Genomic DNA, 27451 nt, shown 5'->3' with positions numbered 1-27451 from the left:
GGCATCTTTCCCGGATGAAGGTAAAAGCAGGCGCTTTTCACTGACCAGGGGCTTTGAAGACTTTGGTTCTAGTAGATGTTTCGGTTCTCAGGTAAGACTCAGAAGCACAGCCTGGCTGACCTGCCTAAGAGCGCTTGCTTATTAGGGCAGATAGACCACTAGAGCAGGGCCACCCATGTTGGGTATACATTCTCCTCTGTAAGACGGGGCACAGGTCTCCCGCATCTTATAAACACAAGCCACCCCCCCCCCCCCCCAGTTCAGGAACCTTCGCACACCACAGGAAGCTATTGTCTCCTGTCCTAATTGTACAGCCCTTTCTCCTCCAACCCCAAGTTCAGAGCAGGTCAGGCTATAAGGGCAACAGAGCTAGCACAATCAGATCTGATTTCAGAATCCTAGTTCCTCAGGACACTATTAGGCTGAGAAGTGGCCCAGGACCCAAGATGACATTCCTGCTTCCCCTACCCTCCTCATGCCTCCTGTAACTGGCTAGCCTCTGGCCAGGGTATTTTTGTGTTGGCAGCTTCCTGGGATGGGGGAATAAGCAAAGAGGAAAACAGCCAGGTCCTTACCTAGTCAGCGGCCTCCTCCCTCCAGGAAAGGCAACATTCGGCTCACAGCTAAGTGACTACCACACAGATGGGCCTCAGGTGCCCCCAGCTCCCCATCTCAGGGAGACACTTAGGCAAGTTCACGGTCCTCATGTTACCAGGGGTGTTGGCTGAAAAACTGGACCTCAGTTCTTGAGTTCAGCAAAAGTTTATTTAGAAAGTTACAGAGGTAGCTGAAGGGCCCTTGGAGCTCAGGAGGAAAGCAGAGGTGACCTGCCTGGCGGGGGAAGGGGAGGGGAAAGCTGCTGATATGCGGGGGGGGCGCTGGGCCCTTCCTAGATGGTTTTAAAGGCTGGCAATTTAAGGAGGCCTTAGGGGAAGATCTCAAATGAATATTTATCAGCTTTAAGCTGATATGCCAAAATGAGATTTAATCCCCTGACTTCATCTGTCCCTGTGTGTGGTTGGCACAAATGGTACTAATTGGATTTTTGCTGTCTATCTCCCTGAGTGGGGTGATTTAAGCTATCTACCCTCTGTTCGGGGAGAAGTGTAAACCATTTATTCTTAAGTGTTTTTGGTTAGAGAAGATAGGTTTTTGCGATTTACTAGATGGCTGTAAACTTCTTGGCCGTTTAACTATCTGTCTCAGTTTCCCTATTCCACTTGTCCTCGCCTACTGGCCTGTCTCCTTTCCAACCCCGCTAGCTTCTTGACAGACTCATAAGGCAAAGGCCAGGCTGACTGAAGATGGGAAGTGAGTCAGGGAGGCAGGGCTTCCCTCCAGCATCCCTCACCGCCTCACTGTCTTTCCCGGAGGCTGGTGGTAGGACAGCACTGGCTGAGGACTAGGCCCAGCCCCAGCCCCAGCAGGAACGGACCCAGGAGCCAGAGGAGTGGGATCATACTAGCTGTACACCTGCTGAGTCCCCATTCTGGGGCTGGCTATAGTCAGATGGAGGAGAGAGGGGAAGAGCCACATCCCTGGAGTGAGCAAGGGATGATCCCTTACTGAACCTGGAGCTAAGGTCATGAGAGGGGTCTGATTTATAACACAGCCAGGGTCAACAGAGTCCTGGCCGGGCCTGGGGGACACTTGGCCCTGCCATCTATCTGCAGGTCCTGTCCGTGCCCCAGTTGGCACCTGGCTAGGCAGTCAGTCCGAGGGGCCCTGGCATGCCTGACAGTCCTTCATGTCCTCAGAGTAGTGCTCAATCTGGATGGTCATGGTGTGAAAGTGGAACTTCCCCTGCAGGCGGGCGCTGGCTGCCTTCAGCACAGCCTGGGCATCTGTGTTCTGAGCTGGGGCCCAAGAGGACACACCAGAAAAACAGTTACTCACTCTTGGGCCCTTAGAAACAATCGGGAGCCCAACTCTCATGCCCTACCCACAGCAGAACATCAAGAAAGCCCAGGTTCCACTCTTGCCCCAGGCAGCCCCCCAGCTCCCACACCTGGCACAATCCTGAAAGGACAGGAAGAACACTGGCTTTAAGGCTTCCCTCCGCCACTTAGCTGTGAAAGCGTAGGCGAGTGACTCTACCACCCAACACGCCCCGGCCTCAGTTTCTTCATCTATAAATGGGAACGTGATGATCAAATGAAATAGTATGCAAAGCACTCAGCACGGGGCCAGGTTCAAAGCATGGACACTGCATCTGGAATCACCTGGACCCGTCAGGGTTGCCCCAGGCCTCTGGCTGCCTCTCTCCCTCACCCCACCCTTCGTGTCCCCACCACTCACCGATGGCGATGTGGACAGACAGCACAGGCTGGGCCACAGTCAGCGCCCAGATGTGCAGGCTGTGCAAGGCTTCCACCCCCTCCACCGACAGCAGCAGATCCCGAACAGCTGTGAAGTCCACGCCCTTGGGGGTCCCTGGGGACAGCAGGGATGAGGCTGAGGGGACCTGCTCCTTTCCACTCATGCTGGTTCCTGCTCCTCCAACATCAACTCAGAGGAGCTCCTTGGCCAGCGGCCCTGCTGTTGTCCCCACTTCCCAAACCATCTCCATCTTCTCACTCTGTTGTATTTTCCTCTTAACAAACTTCCACTGTTGCAATGATCTCATTAGTTTCTTGTCTGTCACCCCCTCTAAAATAAAAACTCCACGAGAGCAGGACAGTCTGTCTCGTTTACCACTCTATCCTCCTCAGCGCCTAGAACAGTGCCTAGCCCATGGTAAATGCTCAATAAAAAGTTTTTTTGTTTGTTTGTTTTTTAGTGGAAAGGGAACTGGAAATTGCTGTACCCACGTGGGACAGCATCACTGTCACTTTTATCTGGGTCAGTCATGTTCTCAGAGAAAAAGCTCTGACCTGCAGCTAGACACTCCTGCTGACCCCAAACCAGGATCCAGACTGGCCTTGCTCACACAAAGACCCAGAATTCAAGATCTGGAGCACAAGAAAGCTGGGTGACTAGTGTGGTAACTCAGGGCGGGCCTTTTGCCACTACCTATCACCCCTCAAAGCCCAGCTACATCCTCCTGAGGCAGGGGCCTCAGAAAAGAGGGCCTGCAGTGGTTCACCGAGTCAGCAGCCTTGTCCCACATGGACTGTCTTTTTCTGAGCCTGTCTGCCCCGCCCCATGCAATGGGAAGCACAATCCTCACCCCTCTCTCTGCCTGAGGGAAAGCAAATGGAGACTGAGGAAATATATGGGGAAGGGCTGGAATGCCAGGTGCTACAGACCCAACCCAGGAACTGCCCGACCAGGCAAGGAGGACACATCTCAGCAGGAAGGAGGCACCCTTGGGCCTGGGGGGGAAGGGAGGGCATAGTGAAGGGGACATTTCCAGGAATGGCCACACCTGAGGGCCCAGCTCCATGCCAAGATTGGCCTGGGGCCCCAAGCTATGCCAAGGTCCAGAGCCTGGCGCCCCACCAGTGTGCTGGGATCCAACTTTCATCCTTGGAACTTCAGTTAGAGCTGGAGAGCCAAGAGCAAAAAGGGAGCTCCAAGCACGGTTACCTTCCATCAGCACCAGGATCACGTCTCTCAGGATGGTCAAGGTTGTCCCCAGAACCAGGATGGAGAAGAGGAAGGTGCAGATGGGGTCCACATACTTGTACTCTGGCTGCGGGAAAAAGGGAAGGCAGAGCTGGGGTTCAACACCCAACACCTCAGCTTCCCTTCTCCCTTCCCTCCCAGCACTGTGTTGGGAAGAGGGGCCCTCTCTGCTGGTGCACATGAGCCTTACCCTGGCCCTGTCTCCCAGTTTAGTCCATGCCCAGGACAGGCATGACAGACCACAGCTCAGAATAAGGCATAGTCCCTCCTACCACTCCTTGCCCAAGGGGCTGAGACATGGACAGGGAGCTAAATGGAATCTTAGACACTGTCTAGTCCATTATCCACATTTATAGGTAGGAAATTGAGGTTCAGTTAGAGCAAGGGACTCACTCTACATCAGACAGCTAGCAAGGGGTGGAGCCAGGCTTCAAACCCAATGCCTGACTCTTTCCCAATATCCCACCCTGCTTCTATGTGAAGGGCAATGCCCAAGCTTTGGCAGCAAACATGGCTGGTTTTTACTCTGGCTCCATAACTTACCAGCTGTGTGACACAGTGCAAGTCACTGAACCTTTTTGAGCTACAGAAAACCCCGCTACCTACCCTTCCGGGTTGTGGTGAGTATCAGAAGCGCTGCTAAGGGTTGTTGTGAGAATCAGAAGTTGGATAAATAAATGTTCCTTCCCTCTCCCCACCCTTTTGCCAAGAACTAGGAGGGAGCTAGAATCTGGAAAGGGTCCTGTGCCAAGAAGACCCCCGCCCTCATGACCTACACCCTGCTCACCCACCCCCGGCCACCTCCCTCTGTCCCCAGCTCTGACCTTGAAATATAAAATATAGGCTGCCACCAGGACACCCAAGCTCTGCAGGAAGTCTCCTATCACATGGATAAAGGCAGCTCGGACACTGGGGTTCTCCTGCTGCTGGCTGCTGTCATGGCTATGCCCATGGCCGTGGCTGTGCCCGTGGCCGGACTGGTGAAGAGTCAATCCCATTCTACAGAAGTGGAGACAAAGCCAAGGGGCTCACTAAGGTAGCTGGTAGAGGTTTCAAATCAGCCAGGTAGAGGACACCCATTAGGGCTGCCCTCCCTGTGAGGCAAACACCCCAAGCCCCCAGACTATGTGATCCTTTTGGCTACATGAGGAGCCCGACTCATGTGGCCTTGGTTCAGAGTGCTACAGGAGAAAGGGCTCAACTACCATGCCAGGCTGAATCTGGGCACAAAGATGCCCCAGTGCCAAATCTCAGAGCAGGAGGGCACCATGAAGGTCTCCAGTTCCCCTCACCATTGTCACAGTTCGGGAGCTGAGTCTTAGAGGGGGAAGTGTCTTGCCCTAGGCCACTGGTCGGCAAACTCATTAGTCAACAAAGACAAATATCAACAGTACAACGATTGAAATTTCTTTTGAGATTCACATTTTTAGTATATGTGCTGCTGAAGCGAGCACTGAGATTCACATTTTTTAAACTTAAACTATATAGCCTGACCAGGCGGTGGCGCAGTGGTTAGAGCGTCGGACAGGGAAGCTGAGGACCCAGGTTTGAGACCCCGAAGTCGCCAGCTTAAGCATGGGCTCATCTGGTTTGAGTAAAAGCTCACCAGCTTGGACCCAAGGTCACTGGCTCGAGCAAAGGGTTACTCGGTCTTCTGAAGGCCTGCGGTTAAGGCACATATGAGAAAGCAATCAATGAACAACTAAGGTGTCGCAATGCGCAATGAAAAACTAATGATTGATGCTTCTCATCTCTCCGTTCCTGTCTGTCCCTATCCCTCTCTCTGACTCTCTCTCTGTCTCTGTAAACAAAAAACAAAAATTACTATATAGGTAGGTACATTCCTTATTGAGGTAGTGCCCGTACATGGTATTTTGTGGAAGAGCCACACTCAAGGGGCCAAAGAGCCGCATGTGGCTCGTGAGCCGCAGTTTGCTGACCAGGGCCCTAGGCCACTGAATAAGGGAGAGAGAACCCAAATAAGACAGATGCTGTACACACCCTGCCTCTCATTGAGGTCAATTTCAGTCACATTAGCTTGAAAAAGAACTTGGATTCTTCTCCTGCAAGAACAAAACTAAAACCCTCCCCACTTAGGTATGAAGGCTCCCAGGTTATTCACCAACATGTAGGGGTTGGGGGCTGGAGTTGGGGCTGGCCCAGATTTATAGTTCCTGATGGACTTGGTCTAGGCCTAAGGCAGAACTCAGATGTTCCAGGTGCCAGAGCTCAGACCATCAGGGAAATTCCGTTTCTGTAGCCTCTCTTGGAGCGGGGCCTGCCCTGCTTCCAGCAGAAGGCACATAGTTATGCATGTGAGAGATGGGAGGATGGAAGACTCACTCACATGATGTTCACGGCCACGGCGCAGCCAGCCGTTATCAGCATGGTCCCTCCCTCGATAGCATAGTCCCCAGAGATCAGCCGCTCCACCGCCAGGTACACTAGTACCCCGGTCACGACCCAGATGGACAGTACAGAGAGCAGGGCTCCCAGGATCTCTGAGAAACCGCAAAAGCAATTTTAGCATGGGACCTAAGGCTGAGGAGACCGCTCTGTCCCTCTAGGATCTCCCGCCCCCCAAGTCCGGTCCTGGGTCTGGTTGGGCTCTGCTGAAAGTGTGGCTGCATCTAACCCCACCACTCATATCTACGGACAATGTCAGCGCTAGAAGGAAATGAAGAAGTAATTTAGGTCGAGCTTTTTTGTTTTACATGTAATGAAAATGACTTTTTCATATATATACCTATTGGTAAGCTGGCAAACTGAGGCTTCTGAGGAGGAGAGGGTGGACCATCTCCCATCAAGAGGAAAATGACAGTGCAGCCCAGAGATCAACTAAAGATGATTTAAAGCCTGTATCTTCCAGAAGTTTTTGCTGACCTTTCCCGCCCCCAGAGCTGGTCCATGGAGTTATGTGCAGTTAATGCTACAGTCATTTGTTCTTGAAGTTCGCCCACTTCATTTCATAGGAAAGTGAACTCTCCTTCCTTGCAGACTGGGAGTTCCCAGAGGACAGAAGCCAAGTTTAACATTATCGTCCCTCACGAAAGTCACCCTTCTAAACTCACACAGGGTCTACTCATTATAGCCACTTAACAACCCATGTCTGGACCTGCCCCACTTCCAATTCCACCCCCATCCAGATCAGGGCCCTCACCAGCTCGCTGCCAGCCGAAATTCATGGTCTTGGTGGCTGGCCGGGAGGACATCCAGAGAGAGAAGAGGCTGATGAGCATGCTGGCAAAGTCAGTGAGTAGATGGGCTGCATCAGTCATGATCGCCAAGCTATGTGCTAGGTACCCACCTGCAGAGGCAGTGATGAGGACAGAAGGTCCTTATCAGCTCCCCAAGGAGCCAACTTTCTAGACTGTGTATGCAGCAGGGAAACCATGGGCTCTGGAGACAGACACGGGACCAGGACCAGGACCTCTCCACCCATTTGTTGTATAACCATGGGCAAGTACTTTTTCTGCACCTCAATTTCTACCATCTGTGAAATAGGACTAACAGCATCGACTTAGAGGATGAATGTCAAAATCAAGTTCAAATAGGGCCTGGAAAGCATACTAGGCATTCAGTAAATGCTCTTTCCTTCTAGGCATTCAGGCCTTTCCTTACACACTAGTTATGTGTGATCTTGGGCGTTACTTAACCTGAATATACTTCAGTTTCAATATCTGTAAGTTCAGAAGACTAATCCATATGACAGCACAAGGTTGTTTTGAGGATTGTGTGCGATACCTGTACTATATGAAAAACCTAGCAAAGAATAGGGACTATAGTCAATAATATTATAATAACTATGTATAGTTTCAGATGGGTACTAGATTTAATGGGGTGATAACTTTGTAAGATATAGAAATGTCTAATCATTATGTTGTACACTTGAAACTAATATAGTATGTCAATGGTAATTGTAAAATAAAGTTTTTAAATAAAAGAATTTTTTTTTGTATTATTCCGAAGTTGGAAACGGGGAGGCAGTCAGACAGACTCCCACATGCGCCTGACTGGGATCCACCCGGCATGCCCACCAGGGGACAATGCTCTGCCCATCTTGGGGTGTCGCTCTGCCGCAATCAGAGTCATTCTAGTGCCTGAGGCAGAGGCCAAAGAGCCATCCTCAGCGCCTGGGGAAACTTTGCTCCAATGGAGCCTTGGCTGCAGGAGGGGAAGAGAGAGACAGAGAGGAAGGAGAGGGGGAGGGATGGAGAAGCAGATGGGCGCTTCTCCTGTGTGCCCTGACCAGGAATCGAACCCGGGACTCCTGCACGCCAGGCCGATGCTCTACCACTGAGCCAACCGGCCAGGGCCAATAAAATAATTTTTTTAAAGACTGTTTCCATCCAATGCTGGTTGAATCCATGGATGAGAAGAGCCAAATGTAAATTTTGGGGTAGTCAAAAGTTACACGTGGACTGTGCTGGTTAGTGCCCCACTACCACCACCACCACCACCACACACACGCACACACATTGAGTGTCAGCTGTATTAATATTGCTGGAACATTCAGGAGAAAAGCCTTTTGGATCATACAGACTATCCATATGCCAATTTCATTTAATTAGCACAAGTCCTTACCAATGACCTCCCCAATCATGAACACCAGGCAGATAGAAGAGGCCACATAGAGCTGACGACGGGCCCACTCCTTCTTAGGGTCACAGTGACTACCAGGAGGACCCTTCTGGGCATGGCAGTAATGGTTGTTCTCCAGAATGGATGGCACATCCGAAGCAGGTGGGGACACAGAAATCCAGCCAGCCCCATCCTGCCACAGAGATCCCATGTAAGACCTGGCCAGAGAGAAAGGGAAAGAGGAGACTCAGCTCTAAGATGGGGACGATGGAGAGCCGACTCTAGTCCTGTCCCTCAATGGGGCCTTGGCATTCCCATATGTACCATTAGGAGAATAAATAGGGCACTCCACGTTCGACAGTCCCTGAGGAGTGACCAGAAGCCCATGTTCTCAGTTGGGTGCTGGAGAATGACCAGTCTCCGGGAGTCTAAGGGCCTTGGCCTAAGATGTTCACTCCTCCCCCATCCCTCCCAGGGCCTGGAAGAGGCAAAGACCTTGGGAAGTGGCCAAGGGGTGGAACCAGTCCAGCCGAATACACAGAAGAAACAGAGCTCAGGCCCTAGCAGATGGGCAAACCCTCCTCTCGAGCACCTGGTGACGCAGGGCCTCCCAGGGCGAGGCTGCCCGGGGGCAAAGTGCCCAGCAATGGGCGGGACTCTAGGCATCGCACTCCCCACTAGCGACAAACGGGCAGGGGGCAGATCTGTGCTCGGCCGCGAGGGAGGGATGATTTCCCGTGCCACGCTGGATTTCCCCCTCTCTTTCGCCTCACCCCACCCATCCAATGTGGTCTTAGTTCAAGTCACCGTCCAAACCATCCTACAATAGCACACAAGGAGGTGCCTCTGATGCCGCCCAAACTCCCACTCCTATCCAGACTCCCGCCTTACCGGGCTCCGGGACTGGCGTTCAACAGATGCAGCTTATCCGTGGCCTTCATGCGGGTCGGGAAGCGGCGCGTGGACGCCCCGCGCAATAAGCCTGGGAAGTTGCGCGCCAGACGCTACGCGGCGCGCACTCACCTGCGGAGAGATCCCTGTGTGCCTCTCCCGTCGCCCCCGCTGCGCCCCACGCCCGCCCTCTCCGCCGCGTGCCTGCCCCAGCCCCGGCCGCACTGGGGCCGCGGTGGGATCGTCTGGCTGTCGCTGCCGCCGCCAAGCCGCACCAGCCCCGGGTCCGTGCGCCGGCTCACCTCGCCGAGCGCTTTATCTGGCCCTCGCCACCCCGTGTGAAGTGGCCTGCCGCGCGTCGTGTGCAAAAGCCCGTGGGGAAGGGGGAGGGGTGGCCGGCTGCAAAGGATGCCCAGGGGCTACCCCCGAACACCCAGGTTCTGTGTCTTGGTGCCCGGGGAGTCTACCCGGCTTGAGACGAAAAGCCGAACCGCTTCTACTGAACGAGGACTGGGCGACCGCTGCGCACACTCTTCCCCGCGAGGGGTGCCAGCGTTCCATCGAGGAGTTTTCGGATCTTGGTTTGCAGGAGGAATTCGCTTTGGATCCCGGGAGAGCAGGAATGTGGCTCCTGAGGCTAGGGGTTGTGTCTTCCCCTCTGGCTGGAGATTCTTGAGAGTTTGATAGGTTTCCACCCTCAGGCTACAGCCACCTGCGGTCGGCCTGTGTTCCGCTTAGGCTAGGTAAGGGGGTACTGGAGGCGGGTCCTGCCTCCCCTCAGGCTGGGGAAATATCTTCTTTAGGACTGGTTGGGAATGCCCGACCCATCCTCGCCACTGAAGCAGCGCCAGGTCCTTGCCAAGCACTCTGATTAGACCCTGGAGCAGGCATCCCCAAACTACGGCCCGCGGGCCGCATGTAGCCTCCTGAGGCCATTTATCCGGCCCCCTGCAGCACTTCCGGAAGGAGCACCTCTTTCATTGGTGGTCAGTGAGAGGAGCACTGTATGTGGCGGCCCTCCGACGGTCTGAGGGACAGTGAACTGGACCCCTGTGTAAAAAGTTTGGGGACCCCTGCTGGAGTGACTGGCCCTATCTCCAGTCCCTACATAGGGCAGTGTCGCGCTTTAGCATCAGTCTCCACCTTGGCAGAGCTGACATCACCGCCCCCTCTCCCCTGCCTCGCAGCAGCTCACAGGAGCTCCAGAAGGTGCCATGCATGATGTTCCCCCTCTCGCTTTCTGACCTCAAATTCCTTCAGTCTTCTATGGGAAGCTACTTTAGAAAATAAAACAATAAGAAAAGCAAGTGTGTGGTTATAAAAAAAAAAAAAAAAAAAAAAAGACAGACCTGACCTGTGGTGGCGGAGGAAATAAAGCGTGGACCTGGAACGCTGAGGTTGCTGGTTGGAAACCCTGGGCTTGCCTGTTCGAGGCACAGATGGGAGTTGATGCTTCCTGCTCCTCCTTCCTTCTCTCTCTCTCTCTCTCTCTCTCTCTCCTCTCTCCAAAATGAATAAATAAAATCTAAAAAAAAAAGAAAAGAAAAAGAAAGAAAGAAAAGGAGAAAAAAGACAAGATGGTGGCTACCTCTAAGTGGAAGAAGTTATGATGGAAAGGGGGTACATGGAGGATTTCTGGTACTGACAATGTTCTTTTTCTTGACCTCCATAGTAGCAACATAAGATTTCATTTTACGGTAGTTTATTAAACTCTATAAACAGTTGCGTACACTTGTGTGTCTGTAATATAGTATACACTTTTTAATTGAATTTATTGGGGTGATACATTGTTTAATAAATTATATAGGTTTGAAGTGTACAATTTTTTTTATTTTAGTGAGAGAAGAAGGAAGAGAGAGAGAAACATTGATTTGTTGTTCCACCCGTTTATGCATTCATTAGTTGATTCTTACATGTGCCCTGACTGAGGAATCAAACCTGCAACCTTGGCATGTTGGGATGATGCTCCAACCACCTGAGCTACCAGGCCCAGGTGTACAATTCTACAATACATCATCTGTATACTGCACTGTGTGCTCACCACCCCAAGTCAAGTCTCCTTCCATCACTATTTATTTCCCCTTTACCCTCTTCTACCTCCCCCACCCTCTTTCTCTCTTGTACAATTATTTAAAATGCTTCAGAACTTGAGAAAAGACTAGAAATGAGAGCAAAATCTGATTCCCTGAAATTTAAAATTAAAGACTGAGTTATGAGTTAGCCTTGGAAAAATTCCCAGAAGTGAAAGTGGGCTAAGGTGTGATAGTTTAAAGTACTTTCATAAAGTGAGTTCTATAGAATGTTCATTCTGGAGGATGTCACATAAATAAATAAATTGGGAAATGCTGGGTTAAATATTCAATCCACCAAAAAATATTAAGAGCCTTAAAGGTCAGGCAATATTCCAAACACCATAAACTTGAGAGACCAGTCATTGTCTAAAGTCAAAAGGCTTTCAGGACTACTCAGAGTCCTTAACTTGCTACCGTGTTCTGAATGTCAAAAAGGTGGGATAGACTCTGCAGTGTTCCTCAAATTTAGAAGTTCAAGGTGCAGACCTAATTAATGCACTGTCCCCTGGTTCATTCATCATTTCTCTCTCAGCCCCTTGACCCCCTCTGGAGTGAGTATTGGCTCCAGCAGAGCACCACTGTGCAGCTCCAGCACCCAGGCCTAACCCACTGGACCACGAGGTTCTACTCTTCCCACTACCTGCAGTCAGCTGACGGTGTGCAGTCTAGCTTCGCTTCCCTAGCAGCTAGCTGCCCAAAGGGGCCAAGTGATGCAACCTGGACGTGTAAGGGAATTAATCCTCTGGGAGCCCAGCTTCAGTCCTGGGGCAGGGGAGGAAAGGGACCAGCAGACAAAAATCTCTCCATTATCCCCTCAAATCTCTCCATTATTCCCTCTGATGAAATGCTCTGAGTCAGTTGTGTTCTTTATGACATACTAGTAACATCGTATGGGACTGAGCAAATGGTTAAGTCTCTGGTGAAGCTGTGGCCAACGCAGTAGTGAGATATTTACTCTTTACTTCTCTCCTTTCCTGCCTTGCTTCCACTTTCCCTCTCCTTGGCTGCCCTGGGATTGTATCTAGACTAAAACATTGAAGCTTTGCCTCAGGTTCTGTTTTCCAGAGGGCCAGAGAACAGGGCATGAAACCTGTTTCCTGAGGATTGTCTCAGTCAGTTTTCCACAGAGCGGTCATTGGGAAATGCTGTAAAGAGCTCTTTGGTGGGACAGAAGCTCAGCCTTGCCATTACTGTATCCCTCCTGCCACACACTTCCATCCTCTCTGAACTCTCCAGAAAAAAAAAAAAAAGGCTGAATAAAATCCCAACTCCTTTGGTAATAAGAGGAAGAGAGCACTGTGCATTTATTAAAACGACATGTAACACAAACTCAGTCACCATCCCCTGTGGCGGGGCTAGAAACTGAAATACGGTCCGGTATCCCTCCGGGTTTGTGAGTGCTGCCCAGCCCTCCCAGCCAGGGAAGGAAATGAGCGGCTGTATCAGCCTGGCTTTCTTCCCTCCTACCTAACAACCTCCAGTCACACAATGACCAGGCGTTATCATACAAAAGTTCCTTTACAAAAAGCACCAAATTGGCATACGTATACAAGTATATACAAAATCACATTTTAAAAATGTACAAAATATTCTATTTTGCACCAATGTAGAAAAGTGTCCTGTGTGGTTATTTCAAGCACATTTCCAACTCTGCTTCAGTGACTGCTGGACACAGCGGTGGAGGTCCTACTCCTAGTCCCTGCTCTCTGAGCAGAGAGAAGACACACCTCCCCATTGCCCCTCCAGGGGCCCTGACCCCTCCCATCCTGGGCCTGTCACCAAGTTAGCCGGGCCCATCCCCACCCTCCCCAGTCTCTCTGCGTCTATAGGGTTCTTTTCCTCATCCACCTCCTTACTGGTGTCCTGAAAGAAAAAAGACCAAGAAACACAAGGTGAGACAGTGACTCAGGGGGATCCAGGGCTTACCAAGCTATAGTGACAAAATGATTAAACTCTAATTCCTTTTAAACCAAAATAGAATTTAGTTGCCAAAACAAAATTGGATTGCTCATTCAATACCAAACTCCAAATGACCGTTTTGTATTTTTCAACTAGACTGAAATTTAGTTTCAATAATAACTTGGCTTTTAAAATAATATGTAATGTTAGGTCCTGGCTGGTTGTCTCAGCAGTAGTAGAGCATTGGCTGGGCATGTGGAAGTTCTGGGTTCGATTCTCAGTCAGAGCACACAGGAGAAGTGATCATCTGCTTCTCCACCTCTCCCCCTCCCCCCACTCTCCCTCCCCCCCTCTCTTAGCCCCCCTCCAGCAGCCATGGCTTGAATGGCTCAAGCAATTTGGCCCTGAGCACTGAGGATAGCTCCATGGCCCCCACCTCAGGTGCTGAAATAGCTTGGTTGCTGAGCAACAGAACAGTAGCTCCAGATAGGCAGAGCATTGCCCTGTAGGGGGCCTGCCAGGTAGATCTTGGTCTGAGCGCATGCAGGAGTCTGTCTCTGCCTCCCTGCCTCCCCACCTCTCACTTAATAAAAATAAATAAATAAATAATAACATTAGCAAACATGTCCTTCCTATATGCCTGACACTGTGTTAAAAGATTCTCTAGTACTCTCTGTTATAATCTTTTGAGGTCAGTACTATTAATGCCCCCATATATAGATGAGTAACCCAAGGCTCAGAAAAATTATGAACTGCCCAAGATCACCACACCAGTCCATCATTAAGCTGTGATTCAGAACTCTTAACTATAGTCTGCCAGGTTAGCAAACTCAGATGCCTATGGGGACAAGCAAATGACATAAATGAGGGGAGCAGGAAGACTGAGTGGTGGGTCTGGCAAGTGCATGTCCCATGCAACGGGGGCAGTCACTGCCCAGCACCAACTCTCTGGGGTGAGAGAGAGGGCAAGCCCAATATTGTTAGCTCTTTCCAAATTTTTACAAGAAGGTGGAAATCCAGATTCTTAGTTGAAATCTCCTTTTTAAAAAATCATTTAAAACATCTCCTAATTTTTAAAATGTTGGCATCTGATTTTTAAAAAATTTAAACATTGTGCTGGCCAGCCTGACCAGAAGGTGGTGCAGTGGATAGAGCATCGGACTGTGATGAGGAGGACCCAGGTTCAAAACCCCGAGTTTGCTAGCTTGAGCCCAAAGGTTGCTGGCTTGAAGCCCAAGGGCACTGACTTGAGCCCAAGGTAACTGGCTTGAACACGGGGTCACTTGGTCTGCTGTAGCCCCCCCCCTTTAAGGCACATATGAGAAAGCAATCAATGAACAACTAAGATGGCACAGTGAAAAATTGGTGCTTCTCATCTCCCTTCCTGTCTGTCTGTCCCTGTTTGTCCCTCTATCTGTCTCTGTCACAAAAAACAAACAAATGAAAAACACATTGTGCTGGCCAAACAAAATAACTAAGTGAACTGGCTCATGAGGGCTCTCTCTTTTATGTCAGTTATGCTGCATAGCTTTCCATATAGATAGAGGTCACTTAGATATAAAAATGGGAGTTTTAAAAAAAAAAATTTTATTTATTGATTTTTAGAGAGAGAGGAGTGAGTGAGAGAGAGAGAGAGAGAGAGAAGGGGGAGGGAGGAGCAGGAAGCATCAACTCCCATATGTGCCTTGACCAGGCAAGCCCAAGGTTTCGAACTGGCAACCTCAGTGTTCCAGGTCGATGCTTTATCCACTGCGCCACCACAGGTCAGGCCCAATGGGAGTTTTTTTTTTTTATTATTATGAATAGTTTGGAGCTTTTCTCTCTAAGGGTAAAGGGAGCAGGACTTTATCCTTAAAGGGTTTACACATATTGGGAATGTCACATACTGGCATCATCCATCAGCCCAATGTCCAGCACAGCACTTTGTGTACAGTCAGCACCTCACGTTGTTGAATGAATGAATGAAAGAACGAACATAGATGGATTTCTTACCTTCCTCCTTGCTTTCTGTGGACTCTTCCTCTTCCTTATCTTCTTCTTCAACGAACTCTTCCTCTTCCTCATCTGTGTGTAACAAAGAACAATGGTGTTAGGATAAGCTGGTTTCTCAGAGAAGTTACTGAAAAGGGAATGAGGCTGGAGAGAGCGCTGCTCCCAATCTCTTCCGATGCCCAGTTGGAGTCAGCAGCCATGCACTGACATCAGAGGCCCTGCTTTCTTCTCCCTTCCCTTCCATCCCACACTCTCCAAAGGAGGGAGGGTCAAGAGGCTCCTTTGTTGCAGTAGCTGCAGCAGTTTGTACCACCTGATCTGCCTGTGACCAGAGGGGACTTTGATAAGCACCCTGTACTTCTGCATAGACAGATAAACATCACCTGTGAAGATAGGACAAAACCACCTTCATTCTCAGTGATCAGAGTCCTTGTCTTGAAAGAATTTGCCCAGCCTTTGAAATCTGCTTGCCTAGCACTCTCTGTACACTTTTCCTCATTCCTCAGCCTAGAGAAGGGTGGATAAGAGATGGGAAACACTGCTGGGGCCATCTGCTCCTTGGTTCTCTGAAGCTGAGCCCCAGACAGTGACAGAGTACTACCTATGTCTGCACTTTCCCATCCTGGCATATCATCTTCAAGCTCTGCTAACAAGGTATTGTGTACCTCCTTTCCAGACCCACTTCCTTAATCCTTTGGAGCCTTGAAAGGATCACCATAGAATCAGAGCATTTGTCCAGAATGTCTGGGAAGAAGCTTGAAAGAGTGAATGTCTCCAGAATGACTGCCCATGGTCCAGCCACCTAGCTGGAATCTATGCATAACCCAGGGAGTTTTGCTGCTGTTGATTAATCACTATCACATTAACCACTCAGAGCAGCATTTGCTGAGGCCTTATTATGTGCCAACTGTTGGGCTAAGTGCTGGACGTGCATGTCTCATATAATCCTCACAAGGGTCTTGTGAGCCAGGTGGCCCTTGGTGGCATCCACATGGGCTACTTACTGGCTGTGCGTCCTCTAGGTCAGTGGTCCCCAACCCCCGGGCTGCGGACCGGTACCGGTCCGTGGGCCATTTGGTACCAGTCCACAGAGAAAGAATAAATAACTTACATTATTTCCGTTTTATTTATATTTAAGTCTGAACGATGTTTTATTTTTTTAAAATGACCAGATTCCCTCTGTTACATCCGTCTAAGACTCACTCTTGACGCTTGTCTTGGTCACGTGATACATTTACCTGTCCCACCCTAAAGGCCAGTCCGTGAAAATATTTTCTAACATTAAACTGGTCTGTGGCCCAAAAAAGGTTGGGACCACTGCTCTAGGTAGACCTCTCACCCTTCCTTGGTTTTATTTGCTCAACTACAAAATGGAGATGACAACAGAAACTACCCCAAGAAGTTGCTGTATTAAATGATAGCATTTATGTAAGGGCTTAGCGCCTGGGACATAGAAAGTGCTTAATAAACGCTAGCTGTTGGTATGGTTCTCTCCCCATTTTCCTATGAGGAAACCGAGGCTTGGGGAGATTATGGAAGGTAGTGCAGGTCCACACTGATCACACAGTATGATTCACTCTTGAATATCTTTGCTTCGGGAGGGTGACAGTGGAACAGGCGATCTATGCCGTCGGCGCTCCCCAAGTCTGCTGGCATGGAGCTTTGGCATGCACTTCATCCTCACCCACAAATGGGCTACCTCTGGTGGTCTGAGAATAGACATCACACCAGATTCCGCAAGCTTGCAGAAGAGCCGAGCTTTCTCCTGCCAGCCCAGGTCCAATTCTTCTCTATTCCTGCACACCTCTCTCTCTCCTGCTCATTGAAGCATCACCTGCCAGAACAGGGCAACAGCCAGCAAAATTGGATTCACCCTCTCTTTCTCTGTTGCTGAATAACTAACTACCTCTTAACTGTGACCTTGAGCAAAGTATCAACATCTTTGGTCTTCATCGGGTTTCATTTTCCCTTATGATTTCCCTCTTATTACTGTTACAGTCACACTGTTACAATTATTATAGGTACTCTATGGAAGAGTAATTATAAACAGAAACTGCACCGTGGGCCCATTGCCCCAAACAGTCTCTTTCCATTCCCATGTTCCTCTGCTTTGCCCACCTCCACTTAGCTCCCAGCCCCCTTAACCTAATTTTTTAAATCTTTTTTTAATTTTTATTTTATTTAATTCATTTTAGAGAGAAAGAGAGCAAGAGAGAGAGAGAAAAGGAGGAGCAGGAAGCATCAACTCCCATATGTGACTTGACCAGGCAAGCCCAGGGTTTCGAACCAGCAACCTCAGCGTTCCAGTTCGATGCTTTATCCACTGCGCCACCACAGGTCAGGCCTCCTTAACCTAATTTTTAAAGTTAGAAGAATTAAGCTCAGAGAGGTGGAGGGGTTTGTCAGAGGTCACACAGAGAACAAATGGCAGCCCCAGATTTAAACTCAGTTCTGCCTGTCTCCTGATGCCATGCTTGTCCTACAGCCCCAAAACTCCTCCCTGCAGTGATAATTTATTGTGCAGCAATTGTGTACCAAGCATCGTGCTCCGTTCTAGACTCATCCAGGAGTTGACTGTACGCGTTTGACTGATATCTGGGCATCTTTGCTAGTGTGTCTGCCTCTGCACGGGGCTCACTGGGAAGGAAGCTGATTTCCAGGGATCGAGCAGGGAAGTAGACAAGTGGCACCACCACCTCCTTTACCTGTCCCAAAGTCGATGGCCCTCAGGGTATCTGCTATGTGCTCTAAATCCAAAGTAAAGTAGTCCATATTTTCAAAGCCGTGCTCTGTCTTCCCCAGCTGGCAACCCTTGGAAGCTTCCACAATGCTGTGGGAGAGAGAGGCAGGGGGAAGGGGAGTGAGATCTCTGGGGCTTAGTGCAAGGAGGGGGTGTTTTAGCTCTAACTCACAGCAGTATGCATGCCTGTACCCACACCCAGGCCTTGCACCTAGTGGCTCCCCCTAGAGGGTTGGAGTTTTTCCTCTCCAGTCATAGCAAGAACCCGTCCAAGAAAGCAGAGGATGAAGTAAAGGCCAGGAAAGCTAGCCTGGAACGAGACCCTCCCAGCAGCCCTAATGTAAGGGGAAGGCCCACTGGACAGAAGTCAGAGGCCCTGGTGGGAGCTAGGGCCTTGGATCACAGTCCTGGGAAGACACTGACCTTTTGATGAGTTGCTTGGCACTCTGTGGGGGGGAGAGAGAGCAAAGGGTTAGGATTGCATTAAGGGCCCCAAGAAATCAGCAAAACCAGTGACTGCATGCTGCAGATGGGCACCTGGTGCCACTCCCTAGCCCAGCTGTGACCTGTTTCCCACCCTGAGCTTAACAGAACTTGGATCTTTTCCCTCTGTCCATGGTCTGCCCAGGTCTTGGTGATCACTCTACACCCTTCTCATTGTCCTGACAGGAAGCTTGGATTTTAGAGATATCCATGTAAACACCTTAAATCCGGAACTCCCCAAGATGAAAATCTAATCCTAATCACTTTTTTATATCCGATGTCCAGCACAAAGCCTGGCCTACAGTAGGTAAATTTTTATGGAACCAAACTGTGGAATCTTACAGCTGATCCTTTTGTGACCCCCCCCCCCAACAATCTCTTCTGGGGCATGGCTGCATCTCGTACATCTCTGTTGTTTCCACCTCAGTGGATGACAGCAGTAGATGACCAATTAATGGTCTCTAGGTTTAGGTAGGGATTGTTTCATGTCCATTTTACAGATGAGGAAACTGAGCCTCAGGGAGATTTAAAAGACTTTCCCAAGGGCACATCGGTGGTCAGTGGAGGAGCATGACTTTGAACCTTAGACAGAGCTGCTGAGTTGAAGTGGCTGCCCACACTCCTAGCCCTGCTCACCAGAAGGAAGATGGCTCCCCCAGGCTCGTCCAGAGACTGGATGGCTGTCTCCACCAGCTTAGTGGACTTTTCCAGCTGCTCCCGGTACTGCTGGATGAGGGCCTCAATGAAGCTGAGCTTCTCCTCCTGCTCCCGCGTGATCTGCTGCAGCAACTCGCTCTTCTTCTCGTCCAGGATGGCGTACAGCACGTCAAACTTCTGGCTCAGCTCTTCCTTCACCTGGTGACTGTTCTCCTGGGGACGGCAATCTTGGAGTCACATCCTGTGTGGTCCTCCCTATCCCCAACACTTCCTTCCTGGCATGGGTGTGCTAGGAACAAAGGCTCTAATGCTGGAAGAGGTCTTCCTATACCCTCATTTTACCTTCATTTTAAGAGGAAATGAAGGCTTAGCAAGAGGAAAGCACTTGCTAAGGTTTCACAGCTACTCAGTACATGTTTGGAGTCTGGCGTTATGGCAGAAACAACCCCCTTCCTCAAAAATAGAGAATCTAGGGTTAAATGAGATGACATATATTATGGTCCCCCCTATGTGTCCCCAAGTCACACTCTTCCCCCCATTTTAGGACCAAGACTGGATTCCAGAAACTCTGCATCACAGAAGAGGTTGAGAAGCAGCTCCTCCCCAGTGACCTCTTCATTGAGGCTCCTTTCTCTTCAACACAGATGCTACATCTTAGCTTTCTATTTGCAAAATGGATATATAATAGCATCTCACCAGACCCGGGGCTCTAGCATCATCTATCAGCCTAGGAGCCTGTCATGGGTGGTAACAAAGTCCCCTTCCTCCCTTTGAACCTATCTACCACCCACTTTTCATCTATCGGCAATACGATGATCCCTTCCCCCATCTCACCTCCAGACCCCTATCCCAAGTGAGGAAAGAAAATCATGGATGTGTTTGCAGAAATAGAAAAGTTTACTTCTGCCTCTACAGCCTTTCTACTCAAAGTGTGGTCCGTGGACCAGCAACTCGAGCAAACCCTGAGAGCTTGTTAGAAATACAGGATCTATGCTTCTTTCCAGACCTACTGAATCAGAACTTGAACTTTAAGAAGACCCAGAGTGATTTGTATTCACTTTAAAGTATGAAGCCTTGGTCTACAGTGCACCAAAGAACAACGGTCTAAAAAATACTAATGCTTAACAAAACAAAACAAAAACTGGGAATTATTGGTGGGACAGGGTCTGTCTTGTTCACCACCGCATCCTCAGGGCCTTTGGCAGGGCCTGACTCACAGCTGTGCACAAGAAGCATTTGTTGATTTGTTGAATGAGCAGCCTGATGGATTAGTCAGTCCCTGTCCACCACCATCCCTGCCCCAACCTTGAGTTACAACCCAAGGGTGCCACTTCACCCCATAGACCAGGCTGCACCGGAAGCTTCAAACCCCCAGGCAGAGCTATTCTGTCCCCTCACCTTGGTCACTCGACTGGAGTCCTCCAGCTGAGTGATGATGGTCTGCATGCGGTCATTCCCCGCCACCAACATGGAGATACAGTTGCTCATTTCAGTCTAGAGGGGAGGAGGGGGTGGGGGATCAGGAGAGGAGAGATAAAAATAGTCTCAGGGACTATTTTACTGCCTCTTGGGAGTTGGCAGTAAATGGCACCCTCACTCCCCATCTCTGCTAGAAGGAGCCTCAGTAGCTGTCTGGCCCCTTTTTCTGAGGTCCCGCTTAAGTCCAGAGCAGAGAATATCAGGGAGATTCTGTTTCCTATTTTATAGATGAAGCACAGAGAGGGGAAGTGAGCTGCCCAAAAAGCGCAGCAAGGTACTGGTAGAGGAGGGGCTTGTTTCTAGGAAGGGAGGGATGAAGAACAGAAAAAGACTTGGGAGTTCTAAAAGAGAGAGACCAAGAGAAGAGTGGGAGGTGGGGAAGAAAGAGTATGGGAAGAGAGGCCACAGCTTACTGCGCAGCCAGGACAGTGGGTCCCCCCGCCTCAGGCCTGGGGCTCAGGGAGAGGGCTCTCCGCTGCCCCCTGCTGCAGGCAAGTTTGAAGGCGGAGAGAGATGACCAGCACAGGAAGAGATATCTGGGACCCAAAGCACCCTGGGATGAAGAAGTCATGGCCTGAGAGGGCCCTTGGTGTCCTGGCCCTGATGCCTAGTCTCTCCCCTGTGGCCACACCCAGGTACTCTCAAGTGGCTCTAAGTATAACCCGTGAGCTCAGCCACCTCCCCCAGGAAGGCAAGGACTGCTGTCTCTGCAGCCTGGGAAGTCCCTCCAGAAGAACCATTACTGAAAGACCAGCTCAGCAGATCTGCAGGGATCAAATCAACATCCTGAATCATCGGGCTGTGCCCAACAGGCCCAGGCTGGGGATAGCAGTGGCTTGATCCAGTACCTTTTGTCCCTGGAAGACACTCTGCAGCGGTGCCACCTCACAGGCCTGGTGGGCCCCAAACACCTTGCACATGGAGCACGTGGGCATCTCACACGTGAGGCAGTAGATGTTGATTTTCTCATCTTCATGCTCCTTGCACATGGGGTGGCTGCCCTTCTGTAGGGGCCTACTGAAGTGGAAAAGAGTCCAGAGTCACAAGGTAGGAGTCTCCTCCCCCGCTCCAATCACAGAGTCACCCCAGGTCTATGACCCAAGTTCTCAGTGATTAGATGTCCTTTTATCTTCTGGGAACCCAGGACCAGGGAAGCCACTGACACCAAGGCTGTCTCCACATGCTAGGACTCAGACTCCGGTGATAGATTTGACCTGGACATGGGAAGGGTGGTAGAATCCCAGAGTCAGATCTGGAGGCATTTTCAAGAAGAGGAAACTAGGCCTCAGAAAGGTGAATTGACTTGCCCAAGGTCATCCAGCAAGTCAGGGCAGAGGAGGCTAAAGTCTGTTTGCTCTAATTATAGTCTCCATAGCTCTTAGTTTCTGCAGGCTGTGCTCTAGGTGAAGCAATTCATACTCATGGCCTCATTGGATTCTATATTTAATCCACCAGACTGTAATCTCCACCAAAACAGGGAAACTTGCCTGTTCTCTTTACTCCCGCACCTGTAGTGTGCAGTGTCTTGCACAGAGGACGTGGTAAGTGGATAAAGATAGAGAGAATAAATCAGTAAACAGGCCACGAGGGTGCCCTAAGGCTCAGAGAAGAAAGCTGTGTGTGTGCCTTAACTCACACAACTAGTACCTGGGCAGCTCAGGGCTCTCCAACAGCCCTGCACAGGCCTTGACTTCTAGCCAGAGATTGTTTCCAGGGTCTAGTCCAGGGGTCAGGAACCATTTTGGCTGAGAGAGCCATGAATGCCACATATTTTAAAATGTAATTCTGTGAGAGCCATACAATGACCTGTGTACCTTACGCATTATCCAATAAAAATTTGGTGTTGTCCCAGAGGACAGCTGTGATTGGCTCCAGCCACCCGCAACCATGAACATGAGCGATAGGAAATGAATGGATTATAATACATAAGAATGTTTTATATTTTTAACATTATTATTTTTTTTATTAAAGATTTGTCTACGAGCCAGATGCAGCCATCAAAAGAGCCACATCTGGCTCGCGAGCCATAGGTTCCCGACCCCTGCTCTAGTCTCTTCCTTCTCTTTCTTCCCAAACACTTATTCTTAGAATGTCTTTCTCCCTGTGTCCTTCTCTCCACTTAGGGTCTCTGGTTTGTTTTCTGTGCTTCTCTGAGGAAATTGGTCATCACCTACCCAAGATTCATGTTTTTGGGGAAAGGCATTTAGGTCTTATCTTCCCAGATAGACTACACACTTATTTAGAGTCAACGTCATGTCTATATACTATCTCTGATTTCCCAGCGCCTAAAATAGCAGGCACTTCCCAAGCCCAGGATTCTGCATCTGGGTTTCAATCCAGATTGGTCTGCATTTATTCATTCTGTGACCTTGGACAAGTACTTTAACTTCTCTGAGCTTTGATTTCTTCCCAGAGCTACTGGGATCATGGCAGGAGCTGTTTGTAATGAGTGTGTAGTGTGTGGCACAGAGCAGACACTCACTAAGGGCTGCTATTATTGTCATCCAACTACGCAGAAAGGCCTCGAAGGATTCAAACACAACAACTGAGTGGGCTAATATTTTGGTGCACTGTTAATTTTATTATCATTATAATGATCAAAAATACATATATTTGGAGTTTTGTAGTGATGAGCCCTAGCAACATGAGAGGCAATAGCAATTAGAAGTGTTCCTCATGGAGTCAGTCAGACAGGCTCCCTCCCAGCCTTACCACTTGAAAGCTGAGTGGCCTTGGACAAACCTCTGACCCTCTCTGAGCCTCCTCATTGTATAATGGGGGTAAGAATGTCTTACAGGGTTACTGTGAAAATAAAATACAGCTAATGCTTGGAAAATGCTTCGTACAATGCCTACACATAATAGGTGCTTGGTAAATATTTGATTTTTTTTTTTAACACATGTGTGAGAAAGAGACAGACAGATGAATAGACAAGAAGAGAGAGAGATGAGAAGCATCAACTAGTAGTGCAGCACCTTAGTTGCTCATTGATTGCTTTTCATACATGCCTTGATGAGGGAGGCTCCAGCTGGGCCAGTGACTCCTTGCTCAAGCCAACGACTATGGGATCATATTGATGATCCAACGCTCAAGCTGGTGACCCAGCACTCAAGCTGGTGAGCCCGTGCTCAAGCTGAATGAGTCTGCGCTCAAGCTGGCAACCTCGGAGTTTCAAACCTGGGTCTTCAGAGTCCCAGGTCAATGCTCTATCCACTGTGCCACCATCAGTCAGGCAAATATTTGGTATTGTTAACATTTCCCATCAAAATCCTATATAGTTACAAAAACAGATCTTACTGTCCCCGCTGCAAGCAGAGGAAATGAAGGCCAAAAGAATTACCCAGGATCCTACAATGCCTTAGTAATAGAGTCAGACTAGCAAACACAGTTCCCCAGGCCTGGTCTCTTTCTCACTAGGATGGGTCTATCATCTTTCCTTGGGCGGGACACTCTTGCAGGCAGACACTTGGTGATAGTTTTGGGCCATAAATGCTGTGAGGTCAGCAACCTAGAAGTCTTGTCAGGAGGTCTTGATTTGTAAAGATCACCCTCGTAGCTGTGTCTCTTTTCAGTTTGAGGCCCAACACTGTACAGCCTCCACCACTCACAAATTCTGCATGAGATGGAGCTGCTATGCTACAGTCAGGGAGATGTGTTGCTCGAACGCCCAGGCCCACCTCTAACTCTTCCACTTCCCAGCTGGGCAACCTTGGGCAACTGACTTCACCTTTTTGAGTCTCAGCTTCCTCATCTGTGAAATGGGGATGCTAAGTCACACTAGCCCCATAGGGTTGTTGTGAGGGAGCAGGACAAAGCATTCCCAGTGCCTGGTGCTGTGCCACCTGGCCCATGGGACCTTGGCCTTTGCTATCACTATAGAGCAGTGATTTTCATCCTTTTTCATATCGTGGCACACAGAAACTACTAAAATTTTGTGGCACAAAATATATATATATTTTTTGCCTATCTGACAAAAAAATATAATTTTTATTCATTCATATTGGATGGCTATTGTGTTAGCTGTTGTTTATTTGACAATCTAAGAGAAAAGAAGTCAGTTCCCCGGACTAACTAGTCAGGTATTGCATGTGTTACAAATTCTTGTGGCATCTGCTGGAAATCGCTGCTCTAGAGAAACTGGCTATGTCCTCCCCGGGCACTTTCTCTGCTTCTCAGGGCCACTTAGCTGGCCCCAGTGCCTCTCTGTCCCTCGCACGTCTTTCCTCTGGTTCCTATCTCAGCATCTTTCAGAAAGGCAGCCTGGGCTCCTTCTTATTCACTGAGTGACATGGAGAAGCAGGGTTGGGGGACAGAGTGAACCTCTTTTCACACCTAAGGAACTGGCCAGTGCAGCTCGTCCAGCTAGGGGGCTGGGTCCCCAGCAGACGAAGGAGGAAGGAGCCTGGGAGAGCTGGGCACAGACGGCCAGGGAGGGAGGACAGGTCCCAGCAGCCTGGCAAACTGACCTTGAACACTCCTGCTTGTAGATGTCAATGATGTTCTCCACCAGCAGATTCCGTTGTAGGCCGTACACTCCGTGGCGATCCATGATCACCTCATGGCGGCAGGAGGGGCAGCGGAAACGGCCTCCCGACATGGACATCGAACTACCCCGGTTGGTCCAGTAGGGATTGGCGGCCTGTGGGTGCCCAGAGCAAAGGTGAGGCCTGGGCTCTCTCCTCAGCCCCTGCCCTTTCTAATCTCCAATTATCATCCCCCCTGCTTGCCCCAACCATTCTTTTTTTTTTTTTAATTAATTCATTTTTAGAGACAGAGTAGAGAGAAAGAGAGAGAGAGGAAGGGGAGGAGCAGGAAGCATCAACTCCCATATGTGCCTTGACCAGGGAAGCCCAGGGTTTCGAACCAGCAACCTCAGCATTCCAGGTCGACGCTCTATCCACTGCGCTACCACAGGTCAGGCTACCCCAACCATTCTTGTCAAACCACAGGACCTGGAGGGTCACCCCCCACCCATCCTGAGATGAGGGGTGGCTCACATACACAGGGAGCACCTGAGAAGCACTAAGCAACCAACAGGTTTGGGAGTCAGCAGACCTGGGTTCAAGTCACAGTTATTCTCTGAATGTCTTTGAACAAGCAACCTTATTCCGCCAAGCCTCAGTTTGCCCATTCATCAAATGGGCATCATAATTAGAGCCAGCGACTAGGGCTGCTACTTTAAAGGTAAAATAGTGAGAGAACATTTTGTAAAGTGCTTCTGGGGAAGTGTGAGTCCTGCCTCCCAGCCAGGACATCCACTCTTGTTCCTTTCTTAGAGAGAGAAAGCCCCTCCGGCCCTATATCGGAGGAAACAGCCTCAAAACTGGAGCTGCTCTACTGCTCAGAGCCTCCCCCCTCCCTCCTCCTAAAGTTCTGGGCCCCCTGCCACCAGGGAGTTGGCTCCAGCCTCCGGGGGTCTGGTTTCTCTCTCCTCTCCCCCACTTATCACTTGAGGCATTTGACTCCTGATTAAAGAGTCAACTGCGGTGGTCAGGGCAGAGGTGGCCGGTGGCAGGGCTGCGCAGGGTGGGGAGGGGAATCATGCGTCATGGAAAAGGAACGGGGCAGCCAGAGCCGCCACCCCAGTGCCGCCCCCCCAGCCCAGCCCAGCCCAGCCCAGCCCAGTCCCAGGGCCTTTGCCAGGGTTTACTTTGCAGGGGACAGAACCGGCCCCGGTTTAGAGGGGTCCTGGGCTAAGAGGGAAGAAGCTCTCCTCAGAGGAAAGCTGACTAGCCATCTGAGCCCCCAGGACTCAGCCATTCCCAGCACTGACCTGGAAGATGTCATTGGCACACTTCCGGCAGAGGTTGTGCTGACAGGGCAAGATGACCACCGGCTTGGTAAACATCTCCAGGCAGATGGGACAAATGAGCTGCTTCTCCAGGTTTTCCAGCGGGTTCCCGTCCTGGATCAGGCTCGATTTATAATCCATACTGTCAGATGTGGGCCCACCTGGCTGCCTCCTCTACCTGTCTCACTCTAAGCAGACTTGGAGTCTCGCCTTTGTCACAAAACACCCGTTCAGAGCCTCGTGGTGTTCTTCACCTGGCGCTGGAATTCTGTCTTGGTCTGGGGCCCCTCTGATATTTATAGCTGGACCCCGGTCACATGAGCCCTAGGAGGGGACCAGCTGAGCATTCCAGTGCCAGCACGGCTGGCGGGGCTTGAGTTTCCACCCAGCCTGCAAGACCAGCCTCTCAAATCACATGTGGGGATGAGCAATCTCTGGGCCCCTGGAACGGGGGTCGTAAACAAGAACAGCCTGTTCGTGGGCAGACTTGGGGGGAACTGGGTACTCAGAGTTTTCTCCAGAAATTAGTCTCCTCCCACACCAGGCTGGTGAGCCAGGGATGGCACCCAGAGAATGAGCCACTGGGATTTTTGGGTTAATAGCCAGTGACCCCTAATTTACCATAATCAGGTCAATCCCTCCTCTGGAGTCCTGGGCAGCTCCCAAGAGGAGGGGACAGGGCAGCCCCTCTCTCTGAGCCCAAGCTCTTGCTTCAGACCCGAGCACAGCCTGTGCCTGGAAACTTTGACATCCTCCATCCCCACTAGCCTGTCCCCCCCATTCTTTGACCACTAATCCCACTTTAATGCTGAAAAGGCTCCCTTAAAATGTAATCCAATCCCTTCATTTTATAGATTTTGACACCAGGTCAAATAAGGACCTTTTTCAAAGTCAAAGAAAGTAAGTGGCAAAGCCAGGAATCATATTCATTCATCAGATATTTTTCTGAGTGCTAACTATAGATCAGCACTTGAGGACAGAGGAGCAGTCCTTTTCCCTGCCCTGAGATGCTCACCGCCAGAGAAGAGGGGCGGACAGAAATAACTAAGCCCTGTCTAGTCACACGTAGACGTTATTTACATGCTTCCCCTGCTCTCTGCACCAATTTCCATTTCTCTCCATTTTTCCCAGGTAGGAGTCATTAGAGCAGTTCCAAAGGCTGTTTTTAATGTAAAATCTTATGCAAAGGGACATTAAGGCCACCACGTGTATGGTGCTGGGGTAAGAATAGGAGAGTGACATCAGGCCTCAGGATGTACCTAAGAGGGTCTGGGACCTACAGGAGAAGTGCCCAGAATC

The 27451-nt window shown here is 50.0% G+C and overlaps 2 protein-coding genes across 3 annotated transcripts; both read right to left on the bottom strand.

The window, feature by feature from the left end:
• Positions 1-1143: 1143 nt before the first annotated feature.
• On the bottom strand, positions 1144-10332 carry SLC30A2 (solute carrier family 30 member 2). The gene is made up of 8 exons (XM_066270040.1): positions 9040-10332; positions 8152-8366; positions 6728-6874; positions 5915-6068; positions 4392-4566; positions 3529-3634; positions 2299-2433; positions 1144-1856 (listed from the first exon to the last, which is right to left on the bottom strand). The coding sequence occupies exons 1-8, from the start codon at positions 9087-9089 to the stop codon at positions 1711-1713; spliced, it is 1128 nt and encodes a 375-aa protein (XP_066126137.1). The 5' UTR covers positions 9090-10332; the 3' UTR covers positions 1144-1710.
• A 2059-nt stretch (positions 10333-12391) lies between these two features.
• On the bottom strand, positions 12392-26432 carry TRIM63 (tripartite motif containing 63). Of its 2 annotated transcripts, none has more exons than XM_066270041.1 (9): positions 26135-26432; positions 24828-25000; positions 21210-21378; positions 20281-20376; positions 18862-19095; positions 18166-18188; positions 17708-17832; positions 15003-15074; positions 12392-12974 (listed from the first exon to the last, which is right to left on the bottom strand). In XM_066270041.1, the coding sequence occupies exons 1-9, from the start codon at positions 26291-26293 to the stop codon at positions 12964-12966; spliced, it is 1062 nt and encodes a 353-aa protein (XP_066126138.1). In that variant the 5' UTR covers positions 26294-26432; the 3' UTR covers positions 12392-12963. The 2 variants fall into 2 exon arrangements, with proteins under 2 accessions (XP_066126138.1, XP_066126139.1); XM_066270042.1 differs by having other exon boundaries at positions 21210-21375.
• Between the last annotated feature and the right edge of the window lie 1019 nt (positions 26433-27451).

Source organism: Saccopteryx bilineata, chromosome 3 (genome assembly GCF_036850765.1).
Source record: "Saccopteryx bilineata isolate mSacBil1 chromosome 3, mSacBil1_pri_phased_curated, whole genome shotgun sequence".
Classification (NCBI taxonomy): domain Eukaryota; kingdom Metazoa; phylum Chordata; class Mammalia; order Chiroptera; family Emballonuridae; genus Saccopteryx; species Saccopteryx bilineata.
Note: the sequence above shows the minus strand (reverse complement) of the source record. Positions and strands in the feature narration are given on the sequence as shown.

What these genes read in the sequence shown, in the direction of transcription:
- SLC30A2 (XM_066270040.1), bottom strand. Translation starts at nt 9,089, where the DNA reads ATGAAGGCCACGGATAAGCTGCATCTGTTGAACGCCAGTCCCGGAGCC. An exon ending in GCCGTGGCCGTGAACATCAT is followed by an intron (nt 4,567 to 5,914) that starts GTGAGTGAGTCT and finishes CCACTTCTGTAG; the next exon opens with AATGGGATTGACTCTTCACC. An exon ending in GATCCTGGTGCTGATGGAAG is followed by an intron (nt 2,434 to 3,528) that starts GTAACCGTGCTT and finishes TGCTGTCCCCAG; the next exon opens with GGACCCCCAAGGGCGTGGAC.
- TRIM63 (XM_066270041.1), bottom strand. Translation starts at nt 26,293, where the DNA reads ATGGATTATAAATCGAGCCTGATCCAGGACGGGAACCCGCTGGAAAAC. An exon ending in GTGCCAATGACATCTTCCAG is followed by an intron (nt 25,001 to 26,134) that starts GTCAGTGCTGGG and finishes GGGCACCCACAG; the next exon opens with GCCGCCAATCCCTACTGGAC. An exon ending in GGGGAGCCATCTTCCTTCTG is followed by an intron (nt 18,189 to 18,861) that starts GTGAGCAGGGCT and finishes TCCCCCCCACAG; the next exon opens with AGTGCCAAGCAACTCATCAA.